This window comes from Oreochromis aureus, linkage group 7 (genome assembly GCF_013358895.1).
Source record: "Oreochromis aureus strain Israel breed Guangdong linkage group 7, ZZ_aureus, whole genome shotgun sequence".
NCBI lineage: Eukaryota > Metazoa > Chordata > Actinopteri > Cichliformes > Cichlidae > Oreochromis > Oreochromis aureus.
In genome coordinates, this window is record NC_052948.1 from 49,755,090 (window position 1) to 49,777,463 (window position 22,374).

General features: G+C 41.0%; 1 protein-coding gene across 3 annotated transcripts; it reads left to right on the forward strand.

Annotated features, from left to right (window-relative positions):
- Positions 1 to 494: 494 nt before the first annotated feature.
- On the forward strand, positions 495 to 20,845 carry usp20 (ubiquitin specific peptidase 20). 3 transcript variants are annotated; one of them, XM_031754509.2, is made up of 26 exons: positions 495 to 888; positions 1,009 to 1,107; positions 1,225 to 1,332; positions 1,488 to 1,541; positions 1,838 to 1,900; positions 1,986 to 2,126; positions 2,258 to 2,360; positions 2,571 to 2,640; positions 2,812 to 2,925; positions 3,032 to 3,110; positions 5,614 to 6,133; positions 6,255 to 6,404; positions 7,069 to 7,181; positions 7,433 to 7,605; positions 10,450 to 10,544; positions 10,626 to 10,659; positions 10,752 to 10,797; positions 10,943 to 11,123; positions 11,255 to 11,381; positions 11,466 to 11,635; positions 11,800 to 11,881; positions 13,238 to 13,346; positions 13,433 to 13,535; positions 13,611 to 13,679; positions 13,763 to 13,931; positions 15,174 to 20,845. In XM_031754509.2, exons 3-25 carry the CDS (start codon positions 1,255 to 1,257, stop codon positions 13,918 to 13,920), a joined length of 2,832 nt encoding a protein of 943 aa, XP_031610369.1. In that variant the 5' UTR covers positions 495 to 888; positions 1,009 to 1,107; positions 1,225 to 1,254; the 3' UTR covers positions 13,921 to 13,931; positions 15,174 to 20,845. The 3 variants fall into 3 exon arrangements, with proteins under 3 accessions (XP_031610369.1, XP_031610368.1, XP_039471219.1); XM_031754508.2 differs by having other exon boundaries at positions 495 to 1,107; XM_039615285.1 differs by having other exon boundaries at positions 495 to 1,107; positions 15,210 to 20,845.
- Positions 20,846 to 22,374: the final 1,529 nt, after the last annotated feature.

Genomic DNA, 22,374 nt, shown 5'->3' on the forward strand with positions numbered 1-22,374 from the left:
AACATTTGCTTGATATTTTCCGCTAAGATGCCCTGATGAATATATATTTGGTGTCCTGACAGCTGCATACAAAAAAGCACTCACGTGACATTTATACTATGGAAAGGACTACTTTCTTTCTCTTAAGAAAAATGATTTTTATTAAAACTATGGGATTAGTGGGTCAAATAGGGTAAACCTGTAAAATTATATTTTGTGTAGGTCCTAGGTGAATTTCATGTATGTTATTTTAATCTACTTATTTGTTGTTGATTTTTTTGTATCTATACAAAAAATATTGTGTATGTCTTCATATATTACTTAGTGTCTGCACCTATCTCCACTCATAATCTGTGTAAAAAAATCTTTGAATGCCAAGAAAAACTAAACTAAACAAGAAAAGACCAAGGGGGAAGGAGGCACACTTTTTTCACGGCACTGTAAACAGTCAACCGATGGACTCGAGGGACCCATTTAACTTACGTACCTCTGACATACGTGCAGTATTATGTCACTTCCGTAAACAGGGACATTTACGAAATCGGAGCGCACTTTGCGGTTTATGAATCTCTATGTATCAGTATATACAAATAAAATAGTTATGAATCAAATGTTAATCAGGACACAGAACTAATATTAAAAAAAGAAGAGGGCCTTCATTTTCATCAGCGGTACTGAATTTGCATGTGTTGACCTAACGGTGGCCGGGGCTGACGTCTCCTCCTTCAGTCTGACGTCGTCCCCAGTGGTCGTGCGTGCCGTGCCGGGCCTCTCTGCAGATGGAGGTGGGGCGGGGGGGGAGGTTGTTTGGGGATGGTTTGCCGGGATATCGCGTCACCTCCTCGGTGTCTTGCTAGTATACTGTCACCTGCTCGCATTCAGCACGAGCTGTTTGCACGGACATGAAAAGTAAGCTTTCAGGTCGCGGCAGCCGCTTCTGTTTGTGAGCCCTTTGTAAAGCACGTCGCTGCGGGCCAGGAGATGTTTCGTGAGCTTTGGTGGGTAAACAGAAGGCCTTTACCTTTGCAGGGTTGACAGCTTCTGTTTAGGGGGTTGTTGTCTTCGCGGTAATGACAGACTACAACTGCTGCTGCTGCATCTGCTTTTGAGCTATCAGCCAGAGACGAGGTGAGTGCGCTGTCTGTCTGTCTGTGTGTTTGGTGTTGAGGTGATGGAGCTAGCGTTAGCTTACAGCAGCCCCTTTCTGAAGACTTTATTGCTATTAATGGCCTGTCACGTTTGCAGACGTCCACCAGAAGAAGATAGTTGGTAGCTATGGCTGAACAAGACGTTTGCCCCCACCTCGATTCAATAGGCGAGGTGACAAAGGAGGACCTTCTGCAGAAGTCTAAGGTGGGGTTTTCATACAGTGAAGCTGCTGTCAGATGTAAAATATACCCTATTGTGGATGGCGACTTAAGTAAGCACTTGAGCTGTGTTGTGCTCATGTAATATCCATGCATGTAAACTTCTTCTTCTTTACTATGTTGTGTTAATATTGCCTGTAGGGAACTTGTCAGTCATGTGGAGCTGGTGGTCCAAACCTGTGGGCCTGTCTGCAGGTAAGGTTAGGACTTGGATCATGTTAAATGCCTTACATTATTCTCTGAAATACTTAGCTATGAAGCTAAAAGGTAGCTTAAGTTCTAAGCCAACACTGCCCTTAGCATATATCATCAGAGACTGGAGGGCCAGGTGAATGCTGAATAATTAATGTTAGCGTGGAGTATAAATGTGCTTAAAAATGCAGTTCCCCTTCAGTTCAGGAAAGCGATAAAGGGTGTTGATTGATTTTTGGATTCTGAATAGAGAAGCGAAAAGGCATGAGATCCTATCTTACATTGTGTCTGCTTTGCAGAATGACTGCCCATATGTCGGGTGTGGAGAGTCCTACTCTGATCACAGCACCCTGCATGCACAGGTACGGCCCTTTCATACAAAATTTATTTGCAGGTCCCCCCTTTTTTTATCAGTAGTCTATAAACAGATTGTGTGCTTCCTTTTAGGCTAAGAAGCACAACCTTACCGTGAACCTGACAACGTTCAGGATCTGGTGTTATGTGTGTGAGCGAGAGGTGTTTCTGGAGCACAGGCCGGCCCTGGTGCCCGTACCTGCTGCAGCACACCTCTGTAAAGCTACAGAGCAGGTATGAGTTCAACCCAATACCTTTTTTTTTATTTTAAGTGTCTTACTAGTGGAATTTACATTTTAACATAAGAACAAGAAATACACACACACACACAGGATGCTTATAATATTTGTTTATTCTCTTCCTAGGACACCTCTCCCCAGACAGTTGGCCACCCACTCAAAGCAGTACCGATTGCTGTGGCCGAAGAAGAAGGCTCAGAATCAGAAGAGGATGAGCTTAAACCCAGAGGTATGCATGCATGCATGCTTGATCAGCTTCAAACATTTCTAGACTGGTGGTCAAAGCTGCCCTGGTTTCTTTTCATTGAGGCCTTGAAGGGTTTTTTTTTCTGTCTGACTTGTACAGCAGTCTTTATGTGTAAGATTTTTAGTTTGAACGCTTTCTGAGAGGATAAAGTGTTTCATGATTGGTGATCTTTTTTTGGATCATTGTTTGTAGGGTTGACAGGAATGAAAAATATTGGAAATTCCTGTTACATGAACGCAGCTCTTCAAGCCCTGTCCAACTGGTGCGTGCTTTTCCTCCTAAAATGTAGAACAACTTTAATGTTTGTTTTGGCTTTCATCAGGGTAATTATTGGGCATATTTCAGTCCAACAATAAAACTTCTCTTTTGTTTTACATCTACTATTAATGTTAGAGGTGCTTTAACCTCAGCTGTCCCTCTGCCCCCTCATTAGCCCTCCTCTCACTCAGTTTTTCCTGGACTGTGGTGGATTAGTAAGGACTGACAAGAAGCCTGCTTTATGCAAGAGCTACCAGAAACTCATCTCAGAACTCTGGCATAAAAAACGGTAATTAAGCGTCACAGTGATTGTATGTAAACTGGACAACAAACTAGTGTTTAGTCATTAAAATGAAAACATAATTGCATGTCTCTTATTACTGCTGTCCTCTCAGGCCCAGCTATGTTGTCCCTACCAGCCTGTCCCACGGCATCAAACTGGTGAACCCCATGTTTCGTGGTTATGCTCAGCAGGTAGGGGCGTCTGCCCGGCATGCTTCAACAGCATCTTCACACTGTCCTTTTATTGGATTTTATACCATTAAACCCTTGGATTTGCAAAAAATGTTTTTCACAAGATTACTGGGTTGTGTATTTTAAAGTGCAGTCCATCCATCAAGGCGATAGGTCTGTAGTCGTTCAGTCCTGAGAAACCCACCATCACAGGACTGAACGACTACAGACCTATCGCCTTGACGTCTGTGGTCATGAAATCCTTCGAACGACTGGTGTTAGCCCATCTGAAGGACATTACAGGCCACCAGCTGGACCCTCTGCAGTTTGCCTACCGGGCAAACAGGTCGGTGGATGATGCAGTGAATATGGGGCTGCATTACATCCTGCAACACCTCGACCGCCCGGGAACTTATGCCAGGATCCTGTTTGTGGACTTTAGTTTGGCTTTTAACACCATCGTGCCTGAACTTCTCTCTTCCAAACTCTCCCAGCTCAGCGTGTCTCCAGCTACCTGTCAGTGGATCACCAGCTTCCTGACAGACAGAAAGCAACAAGTGAGGCTGGGGAGATCACCTCTGAAACTCGGACCCTCAGTATTGGTGCCCCTCAAGGATGTGTCCTCTCACCACTACTGTTCTCCCTCTACACTAATGACTGCACCTCCAAGAACTCGGCTGTTAAACTCCTAAAGTTTGCAGATGACACCACCGTCATTGGCCTCATTCAGGATGGTGATGAGTCTGCATACCGGCAGGAAGTTGAGCGGCTGGTACTCTGGTGCAGTCAGCACAATCTGGAGCTGAACACTCTTAAAACTGTAGAGATGACAGTGGACTTCAGGAGACATCCCCAACTCTGCCCCCCTCATCATGTCAGACAGCCCTGTGTCGACTGTGAAGATCTTCAAGTTCCTGGGTACCACCATCTCCCAGGACCTGAAGTGGGAGACCAACATCAACTCCATCCTCAAAAAGACCCAGCAGAGGATGTACTTCCTGAGACAACTGGGGAAGTACAGTCTTCCACAGGAGCTGCTGACCCAGTTCTACACTGCAGTCATTGAGTCTGTCCTGTGCTCCTCCATCACAGTCTGGTATGGTGCAGCCACTAAACAGGACAGGAGCAGACTGCAGCGGACTGTACGGGCAGCAGAAAGGATCATCGGCGCCCCCTGCCCTCCATCCAGGATCTGTACCTCTCAAGAACCAGGAAGCGGGCAGGGAAAATCATCACAGACCCCTCACACCCTGGACACAGACTTTTTGACCTGCTGCCCTCTGGCAGACGGTGCAGAAGCCTGCAGACCAGGACCACCCGACACAGGAACAGTTTCTTTCCCCTCGCCATCTCCCTTCTAAACAGTTGACCTGTCACACTGCTCCCACTGCCAGACTGCAACTGCACCTTATGTACATTTTGTAGTATTCATTCCACCTCATTTCATTTCTGTATTTTATGTACATAAGTTTAGTTATTTATAGTTGGTTTACACAGCTTTGTGTATGTATGTGTATGCATGTGTAATGTATATATAGACGTGTGTGTGTGTGTGTGTGTGTGTGTTTTACATTGCTGTGCTTGATAGCCACCATCTACCGGAACCAAATTCCTTGTATTTGTCTGCACATATACTTGGCCAATAAACACGATTCTGATTCTGATTCTGATTCTGATTATTTTTTGACTCAGTCTGAAATCTACAGTTTGTCTCCCCCCTGTGGCAGTTAAAGCAAGTACACAAACATGGTTGATTGGCCTTTGACAAAGAGAAATCCACATTAGCGTTAATTCCTGTTTTCCTTTATCGTTAATCACTTTCATTGTTAGACTACAAGCCTTCCTTCAAATGCCATTTGTCTGGAGGGGGGAGGGGGCACTAGACAAAATAATAGGAAATGCATTTTTTTCTTTTAACATAAAGACAGGAATTGAATTTCCATTTCCCTTCTGAGAGGCTGCTTGATCTGAAAGATAACTGCTCCTTGGGATAACACAGGCTTTACTTCTGTTGTTCTGTGTCTTTCATATTTGAATACTGAAAAGACAGAGGGCTTCGTCTTCACTCAGTTATGTTTCATGGCACGTCTAAGGATAAACAAACCGGGTGATTGTCTGCATTTTCTCTTTAAATAGAATCAGACAAACTCAAATACAAAGTCTGACTTGAAGTTTAATCAATAAAGTATTCTGATTCTGATTCTGATTAGACTTTGTATTTGAGTTTGTCTGATTTTGTTTAAAGAGAAAATGCAGACAATCACCCGGTATCGAGTTATCTCCAATCCAGTTTCTTGTTATTTTTTCCATATTTTCTCGGTGGCTTAGTTAATGTTTGATTTGTCTGTTTACTCAGTGGCTGTGATCAGCACATGGTATCTCGCTAATGTGCAAACTGATTTCTTGTTACTCCAATGTTTCTGTCTTTTTGTTTGCAATAGTTGTGTTTATCTATTGTCTGTTTACAAATGTTGTGAATGCGGCCCTATCCATGCAGTTAATATAAGGTTTATGTGTTGTCCAGGACACTCAGGAGTTCCTGCGCTGTTTGATGGACCAGCTACACGAAGAGCTGAAGGAGCCTCTGTCGGAGTGTAGTGTGGGCGGCGACGGGAGCGACGGGGAGGACAGAAGAGACGGAGACCGCTCCCCCTCTGAGGATGAGTTCCTCTCCTGTGACTCTGGCTCCAGTAGTGACCGAGGGGAGGGAGGAGGGGTGGGTGACAGCGAGTTGCTCATCCAGGATGAGTGTGATGGGGTCCGGTCACCGGCAGGTGGAATGGGGGACGTCAGTAGTGGTGCAGTGATCTCTGAGAAGGAGAGGCTTAAAGAAAGGAGGGTACCCGGCTCCCCGCTCCGTGGCGGCTCACAAGAGATGGATGAAGATGCTGATGTGGACACAGCAGCTGAGGAGGGGGCTCCTGAAAGGAGGGCGGAGGATGAAGAGGAGCCTGCAGCAAGCCCAAACACAGAGGTCCAAAGTCAGGAAAACCATCAGACGTCTAACACAGGGCAAAGTCAAGTCCCGAGGAACAACAACTCAGGTACAAGCCCAGCAGGAATACAGTCATTTTATATATACATATATATTGGATTATTCAGTTACGTATTATAGAATATCATCAGTTATCATTAAGCTTGTATTTCCACTGTAATGTTTTCTAGAGCCAGACAATGAAGCATCGATGGCCCAGCCCCAGTCCACTCCCTGCAGTCCTGTGCGCACCCTTCAAGAGCTGCATCCCAAACTGTCCTCCAGTCCCCCCCGGTCCAGCCCTCTCCGCTCTTCAGGACCTGCATACTCCTTCAAAAAAGGTGAGAAAATTTCTCATAGATTGCTCAAGATGCTTCACAATTTTAACAGACTTGTTGTGGAGTCCCCAGGCTGAGAAACATTTGCCTCGGTAAAACACATTTTTACTGCACTACCGTGGTGGAGTTATTGAGTTTTTCTGAAGATCTTTCTAAGTTTTTTTTTTTTTGGAGATGTTGGCTGCTTTTACACTCATTTTCACTCCAGGGTTTAGGTCAGGTGACTGTGGAGGCTCACGTGACTCGTGTATCATTCAAACATGAACAAAAAACCCATTTAATTATATCTTTTGGGACTTTGACCGTCAGCCTGTTGAAAAAAACACATCATTTATTCCCATTTCTTTGGCTGAATATAAAATGTCAACGATAACACAGTTTGATAGGCATAAAGTAGTACTTTGGCACCACCAAGGTTCGAGATATTAGCTGAAAACTTGGCATGTCACAGCATGTCACAGCAAAATGAGAAAACTGGACAAGTGAAGGATAAAATAATTAGTGGCAGGCATTGAAAGGTATGTGTAGCTGATGAATAGTATCTGAAAGTCATTTTCAGTTTGAGTAATACACGGTTACAAAGATGTTAGTTAAGGTGGCACTCTTTGAGATGCTCTCTGCCTTTGTCCTCTGAAGTCAGCCCTCCCTCACATCATGTGTCTTCCAGCTCAGCTGCTGCTCAGTGCCAGGAAGAAAAAACAGTCTCACTATCGCAGTGTGATCTCTGACATCTTTGATGGCTCGATCCTCAGTCTGGTCCAGTGTTTGACCTGTGACAGGGTAAGATGCACTTCACATATTTGAACAGAAGGGGGAGCTGGAGTATACGCTTTATAAAATATATTAATTGTTAAATTATATTACATTTCCTATCAAAGCAGGTTTAAATGAAATGAAGTGACTTGTGCAATTATTTCATTTCAATATTATACAGACTTTTCTGTATAATTAGAGTGATTAAAACACATTCATAATTGCTCTTTTACTGCTAGAGGTATGCTGTTTAAACTGGTTATCTGAATTTGTTACAGGTCTCAACTACAGTGGAAACCTTCCAGGACTTATCCCTCCCTATTCCTGGTAAAGAAGACCTAGCAAAGCTCCATTCATCCATCCATCAGAACCTGCCGGTGAAGACTGGTGTGTGCCCCGACACTTATGGCTCGCAGGGGTGGATCTCCTACATCATGGACTCCATACGGCGGTCAGTGAATCAAATATAATTGTAAAAGGCTGAGAAGACGTTTGCATGTTTGAACCTGAGTTGTGCAGAATTTTGACTGCTGATGTTACCGATATACTTTTAATCTGGCATGTTTCTGAGTTCAGTTTCCTGTATCTTCAGATGTAGTTAGATAAGCTTTCTACATGCCTGCAGGGTAACATTTTTACAGAATTAACGGCGAGTAGAAACTTGGCCTGTCAGATTTTTCAAAATTGTTGTGCATTTCCTGAAAATGAATCATAAAACTACAAAACCTTCTTATTTAGCTAGTCTTTTCAGTAGGTGCTGCAACATGTGTCTGTGTGTGTTTGATGATGAAGATGAACGCATGTGCTATGCCAGATCTATAAAACTAAATAGATCTAAAAAATGAATAGTTTATTTCCTCTAACTAGCAATCACTTTGCTAGTTAGAGGAAGTGTATCGCAGCTGATGCCATAGCTAACTTCCTTCAATGATTTATCATATTTTTTTCTGAAAATGTACTGATAAACAGATAAAATGTGTGTGTAGGACATGTAGAGAGGCCATCTGGAGTCAGTTGATTACTCATTGGTTGGAGAGATTTGGTAAACTTAAGGTGGCTGTGAAATGCACAGGTTACACTTTTCAGCAAGATATATCTATTTTGTCCGTACCTCTTAAAAGCTACTCCTTTGGTTTCATAATAACACTCAAGCAATGGAATACTTGGTAGTGTGGAAGAGGGCTTTCATTGTTTAACCCAAATTTTTTTTATTTATTTTTAAAAATTCTGCTGACTTACAGCATCTTTGAGCTCATTACTGTTTTTGTTTTTTGGCTTAAAACATTACTCTTTTGGTTCAGTCTCATTGGTAAGTGTACTTTTCCAAAAATCTGATAAATCCATCGCACCATCAAACTACCTGTGCACATATGTTGGCACTATACAGGCAGAGCATCCGGAGATTAAAGAGCCGGATATCTCCCTCAGGAATGAGCGCAGATAACCTTTGTCCGCTGGAAGTCTAAATACAATTCTGCTTTGTTTGCGTCATAGCTCAAAAATTCATGTTCAGATTACTACTCTGCTGTGATGTCACATACTAGTTTATGAAGTCTTGTTTCAAAGCTTTGACTTTTACCTTCACGGCTGTTGCAATCTTGATATTATGGAAACAGAAGTGGCTGTGTTTTGACAATGCTGTTATCAGCTAACACAGGGGTCAGCTTTTTCCCATGAGAAACTGGGACTGTTGTGGAGCGCTGCAGGTGGAAATATGAAGGACAGCAGACGGGTGATCATCACTGGGAGGGGATTTGTTAAACGTAGTCACTAAGGGTATTTATTGACATATGAAGGTAGAGCCTCAGAGCGTCTTCTGATACACGGAAACCTCTCCTCTTTGAGAGAACGATAAAGATCCAGCAGTGATGATGATGTGAAAAACTGAAATGATTCTGTGCTTTTGCTCTTGCAACATGGTTAATTTTTAGCAATGACTTACACAACACTTCCTGATGTATAATTCAGTGCAAAAACATCAATTTCAGTTCTGTGTTCATTTCAGTCGCTTTATCTTTCTTCAGATTTAGACAGCCATTAGTTGTAACACCTGCCAGTTTGTCCCGTTTCAGCTCCAGCCTATCCAAGCATGCAGTTACCGTCATGGACGAATCACTCCAGCTCCTCCATGATGTCAAACTCCCTTGTTTCACGTGTACATAGACTTATATTGGGCTGTGTTGCAGATATCACATTTCTCATCCGGTGACAAGGAGAAAAAGTTAAAATTGTCTGCATTAGAAGCTTCAGATTTCCCCGAAATGTCCTCGTTCCTTCTTGTTAACAGTTTGCACATTTTCAAATGCTGTTTTATCAGGGCGTGTTAGTCTGGCCCAAAAAGTAAAAATATTCTCAGTAAGAATATTTTTACTGTTTTTCAGTTGTTTTTGTGGGAAATCACAAAGCTGGTCTTGACCGCCCCATACGTGGATGTTTAAAACTTTCACTCTCTAAAACAGTCAAGTTCTTGTATTTCTCTACGTGTTTCATCTTGTATTCATCTTGGTGATTCAGTGGTGAATCACACTAATCTGCTCTACACAAACTAAGCATACAACTTTACCTCCAACTGCAGTAAATAAGTTCTTAGAAGTCAAAGTCATTTTTAAAAACTACTTAAAAAAACAAACATCCGCCTTCAAAATAAAAGCAACAAAATGACATTATGATTTGAAGCTGTTCTCCAATGGAAATTTATCCATGGAAGTTTGGTGGTTACAATGGGAAACACTTGAATGATTTATAATTATTTATTTGAGTGCTTTGGATGAATTGTTACTCCAGTTGTTAGTTATTGGCAGGTAATTCTTATCAAATGATCTAAAAGGCACCTCAAAAGGGCGAAAGACTTCAGTTAGCTTTAATTAGCTGTGGTGGAGTCTTTGCAAAGACTCTAGTGATTATAGCGGACATCTGTAACCTTAAGATTTCAGGTTATTAAGTCACACCCCTAATAACCTTAAACCTTAATACAATAAATATAATTTTGACTTGCTTTTGGAGCCAGCCCCAAACGGCCATATCAAGGAATTGCAGTTTTCCAGATGTTCTAACTTTCACACCAGTCCATCCTCTAACTCACTTTGTTTTGTCTGAGAATCAAGCTTAAAGAATATTCAGGCTTATTAGTAAGAATGATTAAAAATGACTAATTCAAAAAGGCCGTGGGAGGAGGAAACCTTTTCACTATGTGATCAACTGCGCTGAAGTTTAAAGTTGCCTTTTAAAGCTAATATTTCTCCAGCTTGCTTTGTTTGTTTTTTTTGTTATGAATATTTGTGTTTGTGTTGTGCAGGTTTGTAGTCTCGTGTATCCCCAGTTGGTTTTGGGGGCCCATGGTAACACTAGAGGACTGCCTTGCTGCTTTTTTTGCTGCAGATGAACTCAAAGGTAAACAGCATTAGCATACTAACATAGTTTATTATGTCAGAATTTCAATTTCCATTCATTTTCTTTGTGTTTTTTTTCCAGGGGATAACATGTACAGCTGTGAGAGATGTAAAAAGTGCGTAAAATTAAATGCTTGAAATATATATCCTTGATTTAAAAGGAGGTTATTTGTATGCATTTATTCACACAGTGTTTTCTTTTCTACAGGTTGAGAAATGGTGTCAAATACTGCAAAGTGCTTAGACTTCCAGAGGTGCGGTTTTCTTTTCTTTTCTTTTTTTAAACTTTTTTTTTGATCTCAGCACTTTCTTTCAGTAGATAACACATCAGTTTCATTTGCAATCTGATGCATAATGCCATCTTTAATTTCCTTGTTTTGTCCTATATTTGCTGCATAGATTCTGTGCATTCACCTGAAACGTTTTCGGCATGAGGTCATGTATTCGTTCAAGATAAGCAGCCACGTGTCCTTCCCGCTTGAGGGCCTCGACATGCGACCTTTCCTGGCTAAAGAGAGTCCATCACAAGTTACCACTTACGACTTGCTGTCAGTCATTTGCCACCATGGCACTGCAGGAAGTATGAGACTGCAAAGTTTCCTGTTGATATATTAATTCCCCCGTGGGCCATATATCTCACGGTGCGAGCAAAACCCATATCTGATTAGCATCTGTCACTGAAATGTTTTCTCATGCTTTTTATGGGTGCAGGTGGGCACTACATAGCTTACTGTCAGAATGTAATCAACGGCCAGTGGTATGAGTTTGATGACCAGTATGTTACCGAAGTCCATGAGACGGTGGTGCAGAACGCAGAGGCTTATGTGTTGTTCTATAGGTGAGCAAAGGCGTCATTTACATCGACTCTACGCTAATTCATCCAAGATGTGTTTAGTGACTCATTTCTCTTGGACTCGTGCAGGAAAAGTAGCGAGGAGGCTGTGAGAGAGAGGCAGAAGGTGGTGGCTCTGGCCAATATGAAGGAGCCCAGCCTGCTGCAGTTTTACATCTCCAGAGAATGGCTCAACAAGTTCAACACCTTCGCTGAGCCAGGCCCCATCAGCAACCACACGTTTCTTTGTCAGCACGGCGGTATGTGTGGTTAAGTCTCTTCTTTAAAATCAGAATTGCTTGCTCATGGCTCAGCCTGCAGCCTGGTATAAATATTTTTATTAGGTCGTCCACTCACGTGTCTTGATTAGAAAAACATGCCTGTACTGTCTTTATTAACCTTCACGTGTTTCATCTCTGTGCAGGGATCCCTCCTAATAAATACCACTACATAGATGATCTGGTTGTGATTGTTCCCCAGAACGTGTGGGAATACCTTTACAACAGGTAAACGTGCTCCGTGCTGCCAAACAAACCTCAGTATGACTATGTTACGACCTTGGCCTGGGGTAACCTGGGCGTAACAAGAAATGTGATTCCCCACTCCAACTCCGCCCAAGAAAGAGCCAAAACACAGAGCAATTGCAAATGCTATGCAGCTGTTTATTGACTTCAGCAGTGAGCTATGGCAATGAAACAAACAAAAGATCTCCAAAGGTCCCAAATATTCCCTGCCCAAAATAAAAGTCAAACAAAAGACAATTTGCTTACCTAAACTCCTATCCAGTAAACAAGAGAAAAGAGGTTTTAATGGAAAAGCCTTCTCACTCCTGTAGTGTTCAGTATATACAGTAAAACAGAACAAGTTGTGTGATTTACAAAACTATTTACAAAGATCTCGACTAGCACTCATGAAACCAGACACACAAATTTACTCACACTCACTAACGAATGTCTCGATGTTCGTTAGTGAGTGTGAAACACTCAAAGCTACTATCAGAAACACAGACTGTTTGATGGGTGGTGGAGGTCAGAAGAGACGGGCGAGGTGGCTGTCATCTGGTTAATAGCTTGCTGTACATCCAGTTATCCAGTCCGGGAATCAATTCAACCCAACCACACACAGGCACCTGCCTCCGTCAAGACACAGCCATTCACGCATGGTGGGAGGAGTCACATATATAAACATACAATCATGTGGGTCATATATGTGTGTATCTGCTTTTATAAGTTCCTGCTGCCTTAAACAGGGAGTTTTGGTCCAAAGTTAGTGGAAAAACTAAGGGCATTTTTTCGAATTACTAGCATAGTAATTCGAAAAAAATGTCCAGATGGTTGCAGTCACTTTGTGGCTGAGTTGCTTTGGTGCCAAGCACTTCTGCTTTGCAGTAATAGCACTTAGAACAAGGAGGTTGAGCCAGGAGGGAGGAAATGTCACAAACGGACTTGTTGCAACGGTCGCATCATATTACAGCACCACACTTGAATTCACTGAGCTCTTTAGAATGACCCACTCTTTCACCAACATGTGTAAAGTCAAGCTGTGTGGTTAGGTGCTTGATTTTTATACCTGAAAAAGGTTGAAGAGGTGTCACTCAGTACTTTTGTCTGTATTAAAAAAGAAACCAGACGCTGTTGTTGTTTATAATCAAAATGACCAAAAACCGTCACTCGGCATAATGGTTATGGTGCGTCATGTAGCAACATTGTTGACCACTTTGATTATATTAGACAGCAACACCCATTTGAAGTTGACATGCATCTCAGCATTGATGTAAAGACCAACAAAAAGGCCTTATACTTGCTTATCAAATCGTCTTAATCTCTCACCATCTCTCTGTTACGTTTTTTTTCTGCTCTCAGCTTTGGAGGTGGCCCAGCAGTCAACCACCTCTACATGTGTGCAATCTGTCAGGTGGAGATTGAAGCTCTAGCTAAACGCAGAAAAACAGAAATTGACACCTTCATCAAGGTAAACGTGTGTGTTATGCAAAGGGTTACCTTTGTGCTAAAGTGTCTTTGTGTTGAATGAGCTTTTTTGTTTTTCCTTGTGTGTAGCTGAACAAAGAGTTTCAAGCTGAGGAGGCTCCAACAGTGATCCTGTGTATCAGCATGCAGTGGTTCAGAGAGTGGGAGAGCTTTGTGAAGGGCAAAGACAATGGTACGATGAGTAGCAGCACATTCGAGTTTCCATCTTTCTCTCTTTACCAAATACTTTTTTAAAATTCTTTCCCAGAGCCACCCGGTCCCATCGACAACAGTAAAATCGGTGTTATGAAAGGAGGACATATACAGCTAAAGCAAGGTAAGTCTGAGGAGGTTGAAAAGGACATTAAGGTAGAAAATCAATGTACTGTTTTTAGACATTGCGTGTGTTTTTCACCACAGGTGCAGACTATGGTCAGATCTCAGAGGAGACTTGGCAGTACTTGTTGGGAATTTATGGCGGAGGCCCTGAGATTGCAGTGAGACAGACGGTGGCCCCGGCTGACCCAGACACCCTTCATGGAGAGAGGAAGATTGAGGCAGAGACGAGAGCACTTTGAGATAAAGAGAGGTTGGAGTCTTTACACTTTGCTTCATTACTGTGCAAAACTTTTGAGACCGATGTTTTTGAATATTTTAAAAGTGATCTTCAGCAGTAGTTCTCTGGCCTTTCACTCATTTTGAGTCCAGTCCTCGTACCTGACCATTTTCAGAGGAAATTTGTTGTTTATTTTTAAGAACCAATTTTAAATTGTATCTTTAGGTACTTTGTTATTAGGAACCTGTCACAAAGATTATTTGTTCCCATTTCCTTGAGTTGAATCTACAAAAAAAATCCCAAATCCAAACATAAGACAGTTACACAACACAGAGCTATTAGCTTTAAATTTGGCACACCTCAGCATAGTGTGCAGTGTGTACTTAAAAAAATCGAGGAAGCTGGATAAAGACGACCTGGCAGGCCTCAAAAACGTGAAAAATTGGACCTAGAAGTTGCATCTGGTCCTTCAGTTCATTCATCTTGTGTTATCTGAAGTGGCTGAGGTGTGTGTAATTACACAGAAGCTGGACTGAAAATCAGTGGCTACAGGTCTTATAGACAAAGGAATTCAAATTCTGTATTTTTGGTGTAAATTGTGATCACAGAGCAGGGGATCCAAATTTAAAACTTATCATCAACATGTATGGTGGAGGTCAGAAGAGAGGTACAACAGTGAGTGTCTACAGCCATTTGTAAAACATGGTGGAGTTGCTGCCTTGGTTTGGGGCATTTGTGATGGAACAAATATAATAAGTATTGTCAGATATTGATTCACCATGATACACAATCTAGAAAGTGTGTGATTGGTAACAGCTTCATTTTTAGCAATAAGTGATTCAAAAATCACAATGAAATGCCTCCTCAGAGCCCAGACCTCAACATTATTGAAGTAGTGTGAGATCATCTTGACAGAGAAGAGAACAAAAGGCCTGAAGCACTATTGCTGAACTTGTTAGAACTGTACAAACTCTGTATTTCCATGTTTGTCTGGAATGTCTGGAATTTTTTGGGGGAAAATATATAGCAGTGAGAGGTGGCTCAAGACGTTTGCACAACACTGTACATATCCCTTATAAACATACATATCCCTATATATGCTGTATATACACAGAGTTGAATTCAGGTATGGCTTTTAGTGTATTTGGGTAAATCAGCAGAAAGAAGGATATCTGGTCTCTTAACTGCTATAAATCCAAAATATAGAGTTGGAGATGATGCCTCACTAAGGGTCTGCTCATTCTCAAACTGCTTCTCAACTTTTATCATCCCCAGGTCTTCTGAGCCCCTTTTCTACTCTTGTCCTCACAGGAAGCTGAGGAATTTGCACCACGGTGAAGAAGCCCCATCTTGAGCACTTTGTAAATGTAGCAGCGTGTTATTCTGAAGCCATGTTGCAGGAAGAGAAAACGGTACCTAAATACGACACGGTTTATTTGTTGGATAACTTTGATCCTTAATGTTGAGGTGTACAAATAAGATGTTGCGTTACATCCCTGGAGCTGTTTTTGGTAGCTGTGGCGTCTCAGTGGCCGCTGTAGTGACATGGTGTTGTATAATGCTATACGGGCAGACGGCTGCAGGTGTTACAAGACAAAATGCTGCGGAGAATAGAATTACAGTGTGTTGCTTTTGAGGACTTCTCTTCTTCCCTGGAAGCAAAAACCCAGAGACATTAACAGTGCTTTATGTTATTTAGTTACATATCAGCAGGTACGGCCATGAAGAGAGGGTTGTTGGATAAATCACAGTCGGACACTTTGATCTTTAAAGGGGACATATTATGCTAAATCTTCTTTGTTTTTCCACAAAAGATGGCAAAAGAGCATCCCTAGAGATATTGCATGTAGTTACATACAGGCCCCACTGGTGAATAGATACACCTGAATACCACAGACCTGCTGTGGTGTACATTTCTGTGTTTTCATGTCACCTTTACTGCTTTAGTCCAAGCTCAGCTTGGTCCTTTACATCTCTTTGCATCTCTCCTCATTGCACCCTGAACTGCATTTCAGCACGTTTAAAATCCCACTACAGTTGACCTCATTTACATAATCTTCAGTTTTTGTTTACAGACAATGGAATGAGTGTGAAATATGAAGACACAAACTACAACCTGGCTTGTAACCTGTCGCCAGTTATGAGCCAGTTTTTAGAGCTACTGCTCTGCATTGCTAAAATTTCAGTTTTAGAATTGAACCATGGTTCATAATCATGAGCTCAAATCAGTGGTTGTTTGTGATTGCAATTGTGTTGCATGTAAAATGATCACACTGAGAAAGATAGAAACATCAGAGTCTCTCATTCATGTCTATGTGGCACACTGTGCCACTGATCTCACTGGCTGGTGCTTTCGGCTGCTCCCGTCTGTGTCTTACAGACCACTTCCTGAAAAGGAGATTGGGCACCAGCAGCACTTTTATTTAAAGCTACAGGAACTGAAAAGAGTCTGTTGAAAACTGGGGTTATAAGCTGAACCTTAATCATTTCGGGGACATGTAAAGCCTGCATCAACATGCTAAAGTGGCATATAATATGTCCTCTTTAAAAGCACTCAGGACTGTGGGTCTTTTTAGTTTTGAATTTGTTTGAAAGGGTTTACAGACTACAAAAATGCATGTGTGGGTTCCAAAAGACTTTGGGTATAAATGCATGAAAAAAAGTTGGGGTTTTTTGTTCTTCTTTGCACAAGTAAGGACATTTCAGTGACAGGTTGAGTTTTTATTTTTTCTTTTAATACCCCTAACAGACAACCCGTTATCTTTTTATGTGCTCAAAATGATCGAAGTGTTGACTCGCTTCTGTTTAGTTTACACAAGCAGCTATCAATACTTAGGAGTTTATGAATATTAACAACATTTGGAAATGGAAATTTTCATGGGGCATAGACAGAAAGTTGAGCGTGAGAGAGGATTAATAAAGAGAATCTTGTGTAACAGAACATCAGAGCTGGTTTTTATGTAGAGAAGAGACATAGAAGCTTTTGATTTTTAAGTGTAAATTAACTTTGAGATGCCTGTTATTTCAAATAGACCATTATGCAGTATTTGTTTAAAGGGTAGTATTAAGTACAAAGTGCTTTTTCCCACCATCTTCTAAAAATTTAGCAGAAATAACACAACAGCTTCACAAACAAATAACACATATGCAAAAAAAAAAGAAAAAAAGAAACATGTTACACCAATAAGGTTACTCCTTATACTGATTAGGTGTATATATACTTTTTTTAATTATTATTTTGTTTTATACTCTTGTGCAATGTTTGGACTCCAATATGAAGGTGGTAAATAAAAAAACCTTGTAAAAATTTAGCATAAGTATAAAATGTTAGATATTTTCCTGAAGTGTGCAATTCATGTTGCAGAAATGCAAGAGAAATAATTCGATAACAAATCTGTAAGAAGCTTAGCTAAGTAAACTTGGTCATCCTCTTTCTCATTTCAGATAAACCACACGCTTGCCTTTTTTCTTTTTTTTCCAAATAATTAATGGAACCCTAACCCTTGGCAAACTTTGCCCCCATGTTTTAAGTAGTTAATGCTTGGCATTATTTTAATAAGCTAATTCTTTCCCTTTAACATATTACACTACATTACATTATATTAGTCTAGTTTACTGTCAGTTAATAATAATCAGGTTTAAAAAAACAAAAAGTAGATGGTGTTAATGAGCTATTACATGCTTTTTTTTGTCAATTTACATGACATGAAGTCTCCATAGGTGTTTTTCATAAAGTGTCAGTGCATATACATTGCTTTTAAATCTCTATTTTATCAGTAATCATTAAGGGAGAAATAATATGTATTAGACTGGCAGTGAAAAACCTCCAGAAGTAGACTGTAGGTAAATGTTGCAACTCAGCTGATGCCGGTTTAAAAGTAGCTAGAAGTACTTTGATAACGAAATTTTCAGTGCCAAATGACTGAAAATAATAGCGAGGGCTTATTTAATCTTTCATGTAAGATGAAGGTGCAAAGTGGTGTTTGTTCCAGAGTGTTCCCCGTTCTGTGTCATTTGCTTTTTTTTTAAACATTTCCTCTAAGTGAAATTGCTATTTTTCCCTGATGACGAGATCACCCACACATATTTTGGGAGTAATCGTCTGAATTTCTTCACATTTGTGTCAAGGAATCATCTTTTGTCTATAATTTGAGGCATAACAGATGTGTCTAAATAATAGAGTATGATCATTCACCCCGGTTGCATTTGCCAAATAGAAGAGCCAAAATAGAGGCGCAGAACAAATTGACAGTGAATTCAACCATAAAGCCAAAACTGGCTCACTTCTGTACATGTAATTATATATCTAGGTTTCCAATAAAATCAAAGTTAATGGTTTTTGGTTATTTTGAATTAATGGTCAACCAGGGCTCCACCAGAGCTCAAGTACAGAATTTTTTAGGTGTAGACAAGTGGTAGATTGTTTCTGGCTGGGTGGGCCCAGATCGCTTCTATCGTTTGGTAGATCATATGGTCCTTCTGACTTCATTAATTGGTGAACTTCCACTTGGATGGTCTGTGAAGGTTCTCAGTCATCCAGGTTATTGTAGTTAAAGGAGCTTGGAAAGAAAAGTGTCTGGACTTCTTTAAGTTTCCTTGAAAACATTTCTCCTCTCATCTGAGAAGCTTCTTTAGTTCTAGGAGGAACTGGTGAAGAGTAGAAGAGCCACCTCGACAAGACAAGACTCAACTATTCATCTGCATTTAAAGGACACAGGTCTCTCTTTCGAGGATGCCAATGTTCACATTTTAGACAGAGAAGACAGATGGTTTGAAAGAGGAATGAAAGAAGCATGTTCACTGTGAACGACCATCTTTGAACAGAGGCGGTGGCTTACGACACCAACTGTCTGCCATCTGTAATCCAGTTCTGAGATCCCTTCCAAAACGCCTTAACGCCCACTCACGTCCTGAGCCATTTGACCTCAGTAAATCACATGATAGGGTGGAGCTTGGTCTCACAATGGGTTCATCTGAAACCTTGGCTGATTGTGCCTCACACCCGTTTTCAAGGGTGTGGGGCAGAGGATCAACAGGGGGTCCACGACCCTCTTGGGGACACTCCCAATAGGGCTTAAAATCTGGGACTCTCTACCGTTTGCTCTTAGAACTGAAGAAGCTTCTCGGATGAGAGGTGAAAAGTCTTCAAGGAAGTCCAGACACTTTCTTTCCAAGCTCCATACATCGTGCTGGGACGATTTGGAGCCGGCATGACAATTGGCACCTCCAAGTCTGAGGCCACAGTTCCCAACCGGAAAAGGGTGCAGGTCTCATTCCACTTTGGGAAGTAGTCTCTCGCCTAAGTAGGGGAGTTCAAGTATCTTTAGGGCTAGAGAATGGGACTAGCATATCGTCTGAAGAGATGCAGGTGCTGTACCGGTCTGTTGTGGTGAAGAAAGAAATGACTGTAAAGGTGAAGCTGTAGATTTACTGGTCGTGCTACATTTCTGTCCTCACCTATGGTTAGAGCTGGGGGTAAAGACTGAAAGAATGAGATTGTGGATACAAGCAGCAGAAATGAGCTTCCTCTGAAGGGTGTCTTGGCTTGCCATGGCAATCGAGTGGACTCACTACTGTTTGCATGCTCAGCTCAAAATTTTCCAGATTTCTAATATCTCATTCTGTGACATATCTACATTAACCTTTTGGTTCCTGTGGCATTCTTGCCTTGCAGCTAAGTGACGCGCCCCTCATCTAAAACAACTTCACATTCGATACTGTGCTTGTATACTCAGCAATACACCCATCCAATGTGAAACTTTTGATTGCTGAAATAGGCAACAGTAGTTCAGATAGATTCCTCAATTATTAAATTTTTTTTATATTTAAAAAAAATACAAAACTTGTGGGCCACCGGCTATTGGAAGTCCTTGGACATTTTTACTCTCTAACAAGAAAGTAGAAATAGGTTTTCCCTTTAATGGGTTTGAGCCATCTTAGCAGAATAAGACAAAACTTTGACAAATACCGATCAAAAATTAAGTGTTTGATGTGTGTGTTTTCCCTTAAAGAGTTACCCCAGCTATTATTATCTGCAGTACAGTCATCCTACTTTTGAATACAGTGCCTTCAATCCCCTACACACTGTTTGTTAAGGTGGGAAATTTCCCAACATTCATCCACCTTTACATTAGTCATGTATGTCTAGCAGTGTACTATTAACTCTAACAGCTTTATTTGCTTGGAAGCTCAATCGAGAAAGTTCTCATTCATGCAGAGATATTAAGGAAAGGGATAAGAACTCAGGAGGTAATCAATCCTTTGTTCTCCAGCTTTATATGGAAAACAACAGGAACCTTTGAAAGGCGCGTCTTGACACATGACAGGCTAAATTTTTTCCATTGTTTTGTTTACGCCACTGATTTGTTCATTGTTTTCTAATGTGTTTTCTTTTAGCACATTTCCATGTTGTATCCACAAGAGGTGTTATTGGCGATATGTGTATTATGTTTAGATACCTTTTTGGGGGGGGGGGTAAGTGCAATGAAATAGAAGACAAATCTTAGTGCAATCTCAGATCTATCATCAAAGATGTGCTTGACATGCTGACAGTCTGAACAGCTGACCTGAAGACTGGAGCGTTTTTTTGTTCTATTTTTGTTTAGTCTTTCTTTGCAGTGTAGAGAAATCGTGAATGGTAATTACCTAATTATCCTCATCTGTGAGTTTGTTTGCTTGTGTTACAGCACGTAGCTACACGTGCAGTTTTCACTTCACTCAAAAATGTGGACAGTTAATCGGAAATGTTAAAACACACAGCGGGATCTCATTGACTTGTGTTTTCTCTGTATCCCCTAATGTGTGGCTCGTGTGCTCATGACAGTAGTGATGCTTTGATAACGTGGGACCTAAGTGGTTGGCCTAAATTCAATGAGATGTCTTAATATCTGTATAGCTGATGTAATAACTTATGACTAGTTTGATGATTAAAATTCCCTCGTATTACATTTGAAAATGCCAGTTTTTTTTTTTTTTTTTGGGAGTGTGTGTGTGATGCAAGAAGGTCTGACGGTTGCTTTCAGTTGCTTTTGGGTAAATATTTGAAACCTCACTGAGAATTGTTCAAGAGGAACACCAGTGGCCTGATTCCAGGACATTGGGCGTTCCTATCAGCCTCAAAAAACTGATACAGCATTATTACAGAGCTGTGCAAAAGTCCCCTCATTTCTTTATATTTCGCTAACAAGGAGCCAGACTTTCATGTAATTTTTTTAAGTGATCTTGAGCAATAGTTCTCTAGCTTTTTATTTCTATTTCACTGTGTTCATGTGCTGTAGATAGGTTTTAGGCGTGCCACTTTTGCTGTCTGCTTGTCCAGTTAGGAACACACCATGCTTAGATACCATGCCAAGGCTTTGTCTAATGGCTCTTTAATATTCATCTTGTTGGTTCTTTGTAAATAGCCTGTTACGTGTAGATACAATGCTGGTTTGTTAGGTACCTTTTTATGCTTGAATACTTCATAGGCTAGTGTTATTTGGCTTAATAAACAAACAAAAGAAAAAAACCCCTCTAAATCTCTAAAAATGGTCAGATACAAGGATTGGGGTGAAAATGACTGAAAAAGCAGCAAGTGCCCCCCCCCCCAAAAAAAAACAGTTTAAAATAAAGCCTGGAGAATTATTACTTTAGACAACTTTAAACTTTACATGGAGGTCTGGTTCCTTGAGGCAAAATATAAAGAAATGAGGGTGGTTCAAGACTTTTGCATTACTGTGAAGCAGGTTACACCGATAAGGCATAAAATTATGACCAATGACAGGTAAAGTGAATAACACTCATTATCTCTTCATCATGGCGCCTTTTAGTGAGGACAAGGACCAACCCCCTCATCAACTTACAAGACTGTTGCTAACATCTTGGTGCCAGATATCACAGCACACCTTCAGGGGTCTAGTGGAGTCCAAACCTCAAAGGTTTGGGGCAGAAGAGGGGCTAACACAAGATTAGGCAGGTGATCATAATGTTATGCCCGATAGGTGTGTCTCATGTTGCTCAGACTGAGATTTACTAGATCTTAGAAAATGACTACAGTGATTCGATCAGGGTTGTTTTGGCTTAAAGAGGCCTCTTTATAACAAAAAAAATACATTATAAAAATTTTGAAGCTGCCCTTAAGGTCAAATGAGGAGGCCAGTTTTGCTCTAATTTTCAACTTCCTCATTCAGAAGGACAGTTGAATGAGGAAGTCGTTTTCATGGTTCTGTTAAAGGTACATTACATGTTAAATGTTTGGATGTGCTTGCATGAGTGTGTTCCCTCCCTACCAGCACATACCCTCTAATAATCATCACATTATCTACATTTTAAATTTGTACAAAAATGGACATTTAAACCTCATTTGTTCACTGACAAAGCACGGTGCTTTCTCCTGCTTTAAGTATTAATGCTAAGCTAAACTAAATAGATCAAGCTCTTTAGCATGTGGCGTAAGAGTGGCATCAACCTTCTTATTGTCCATCCATCCATCCCAGCT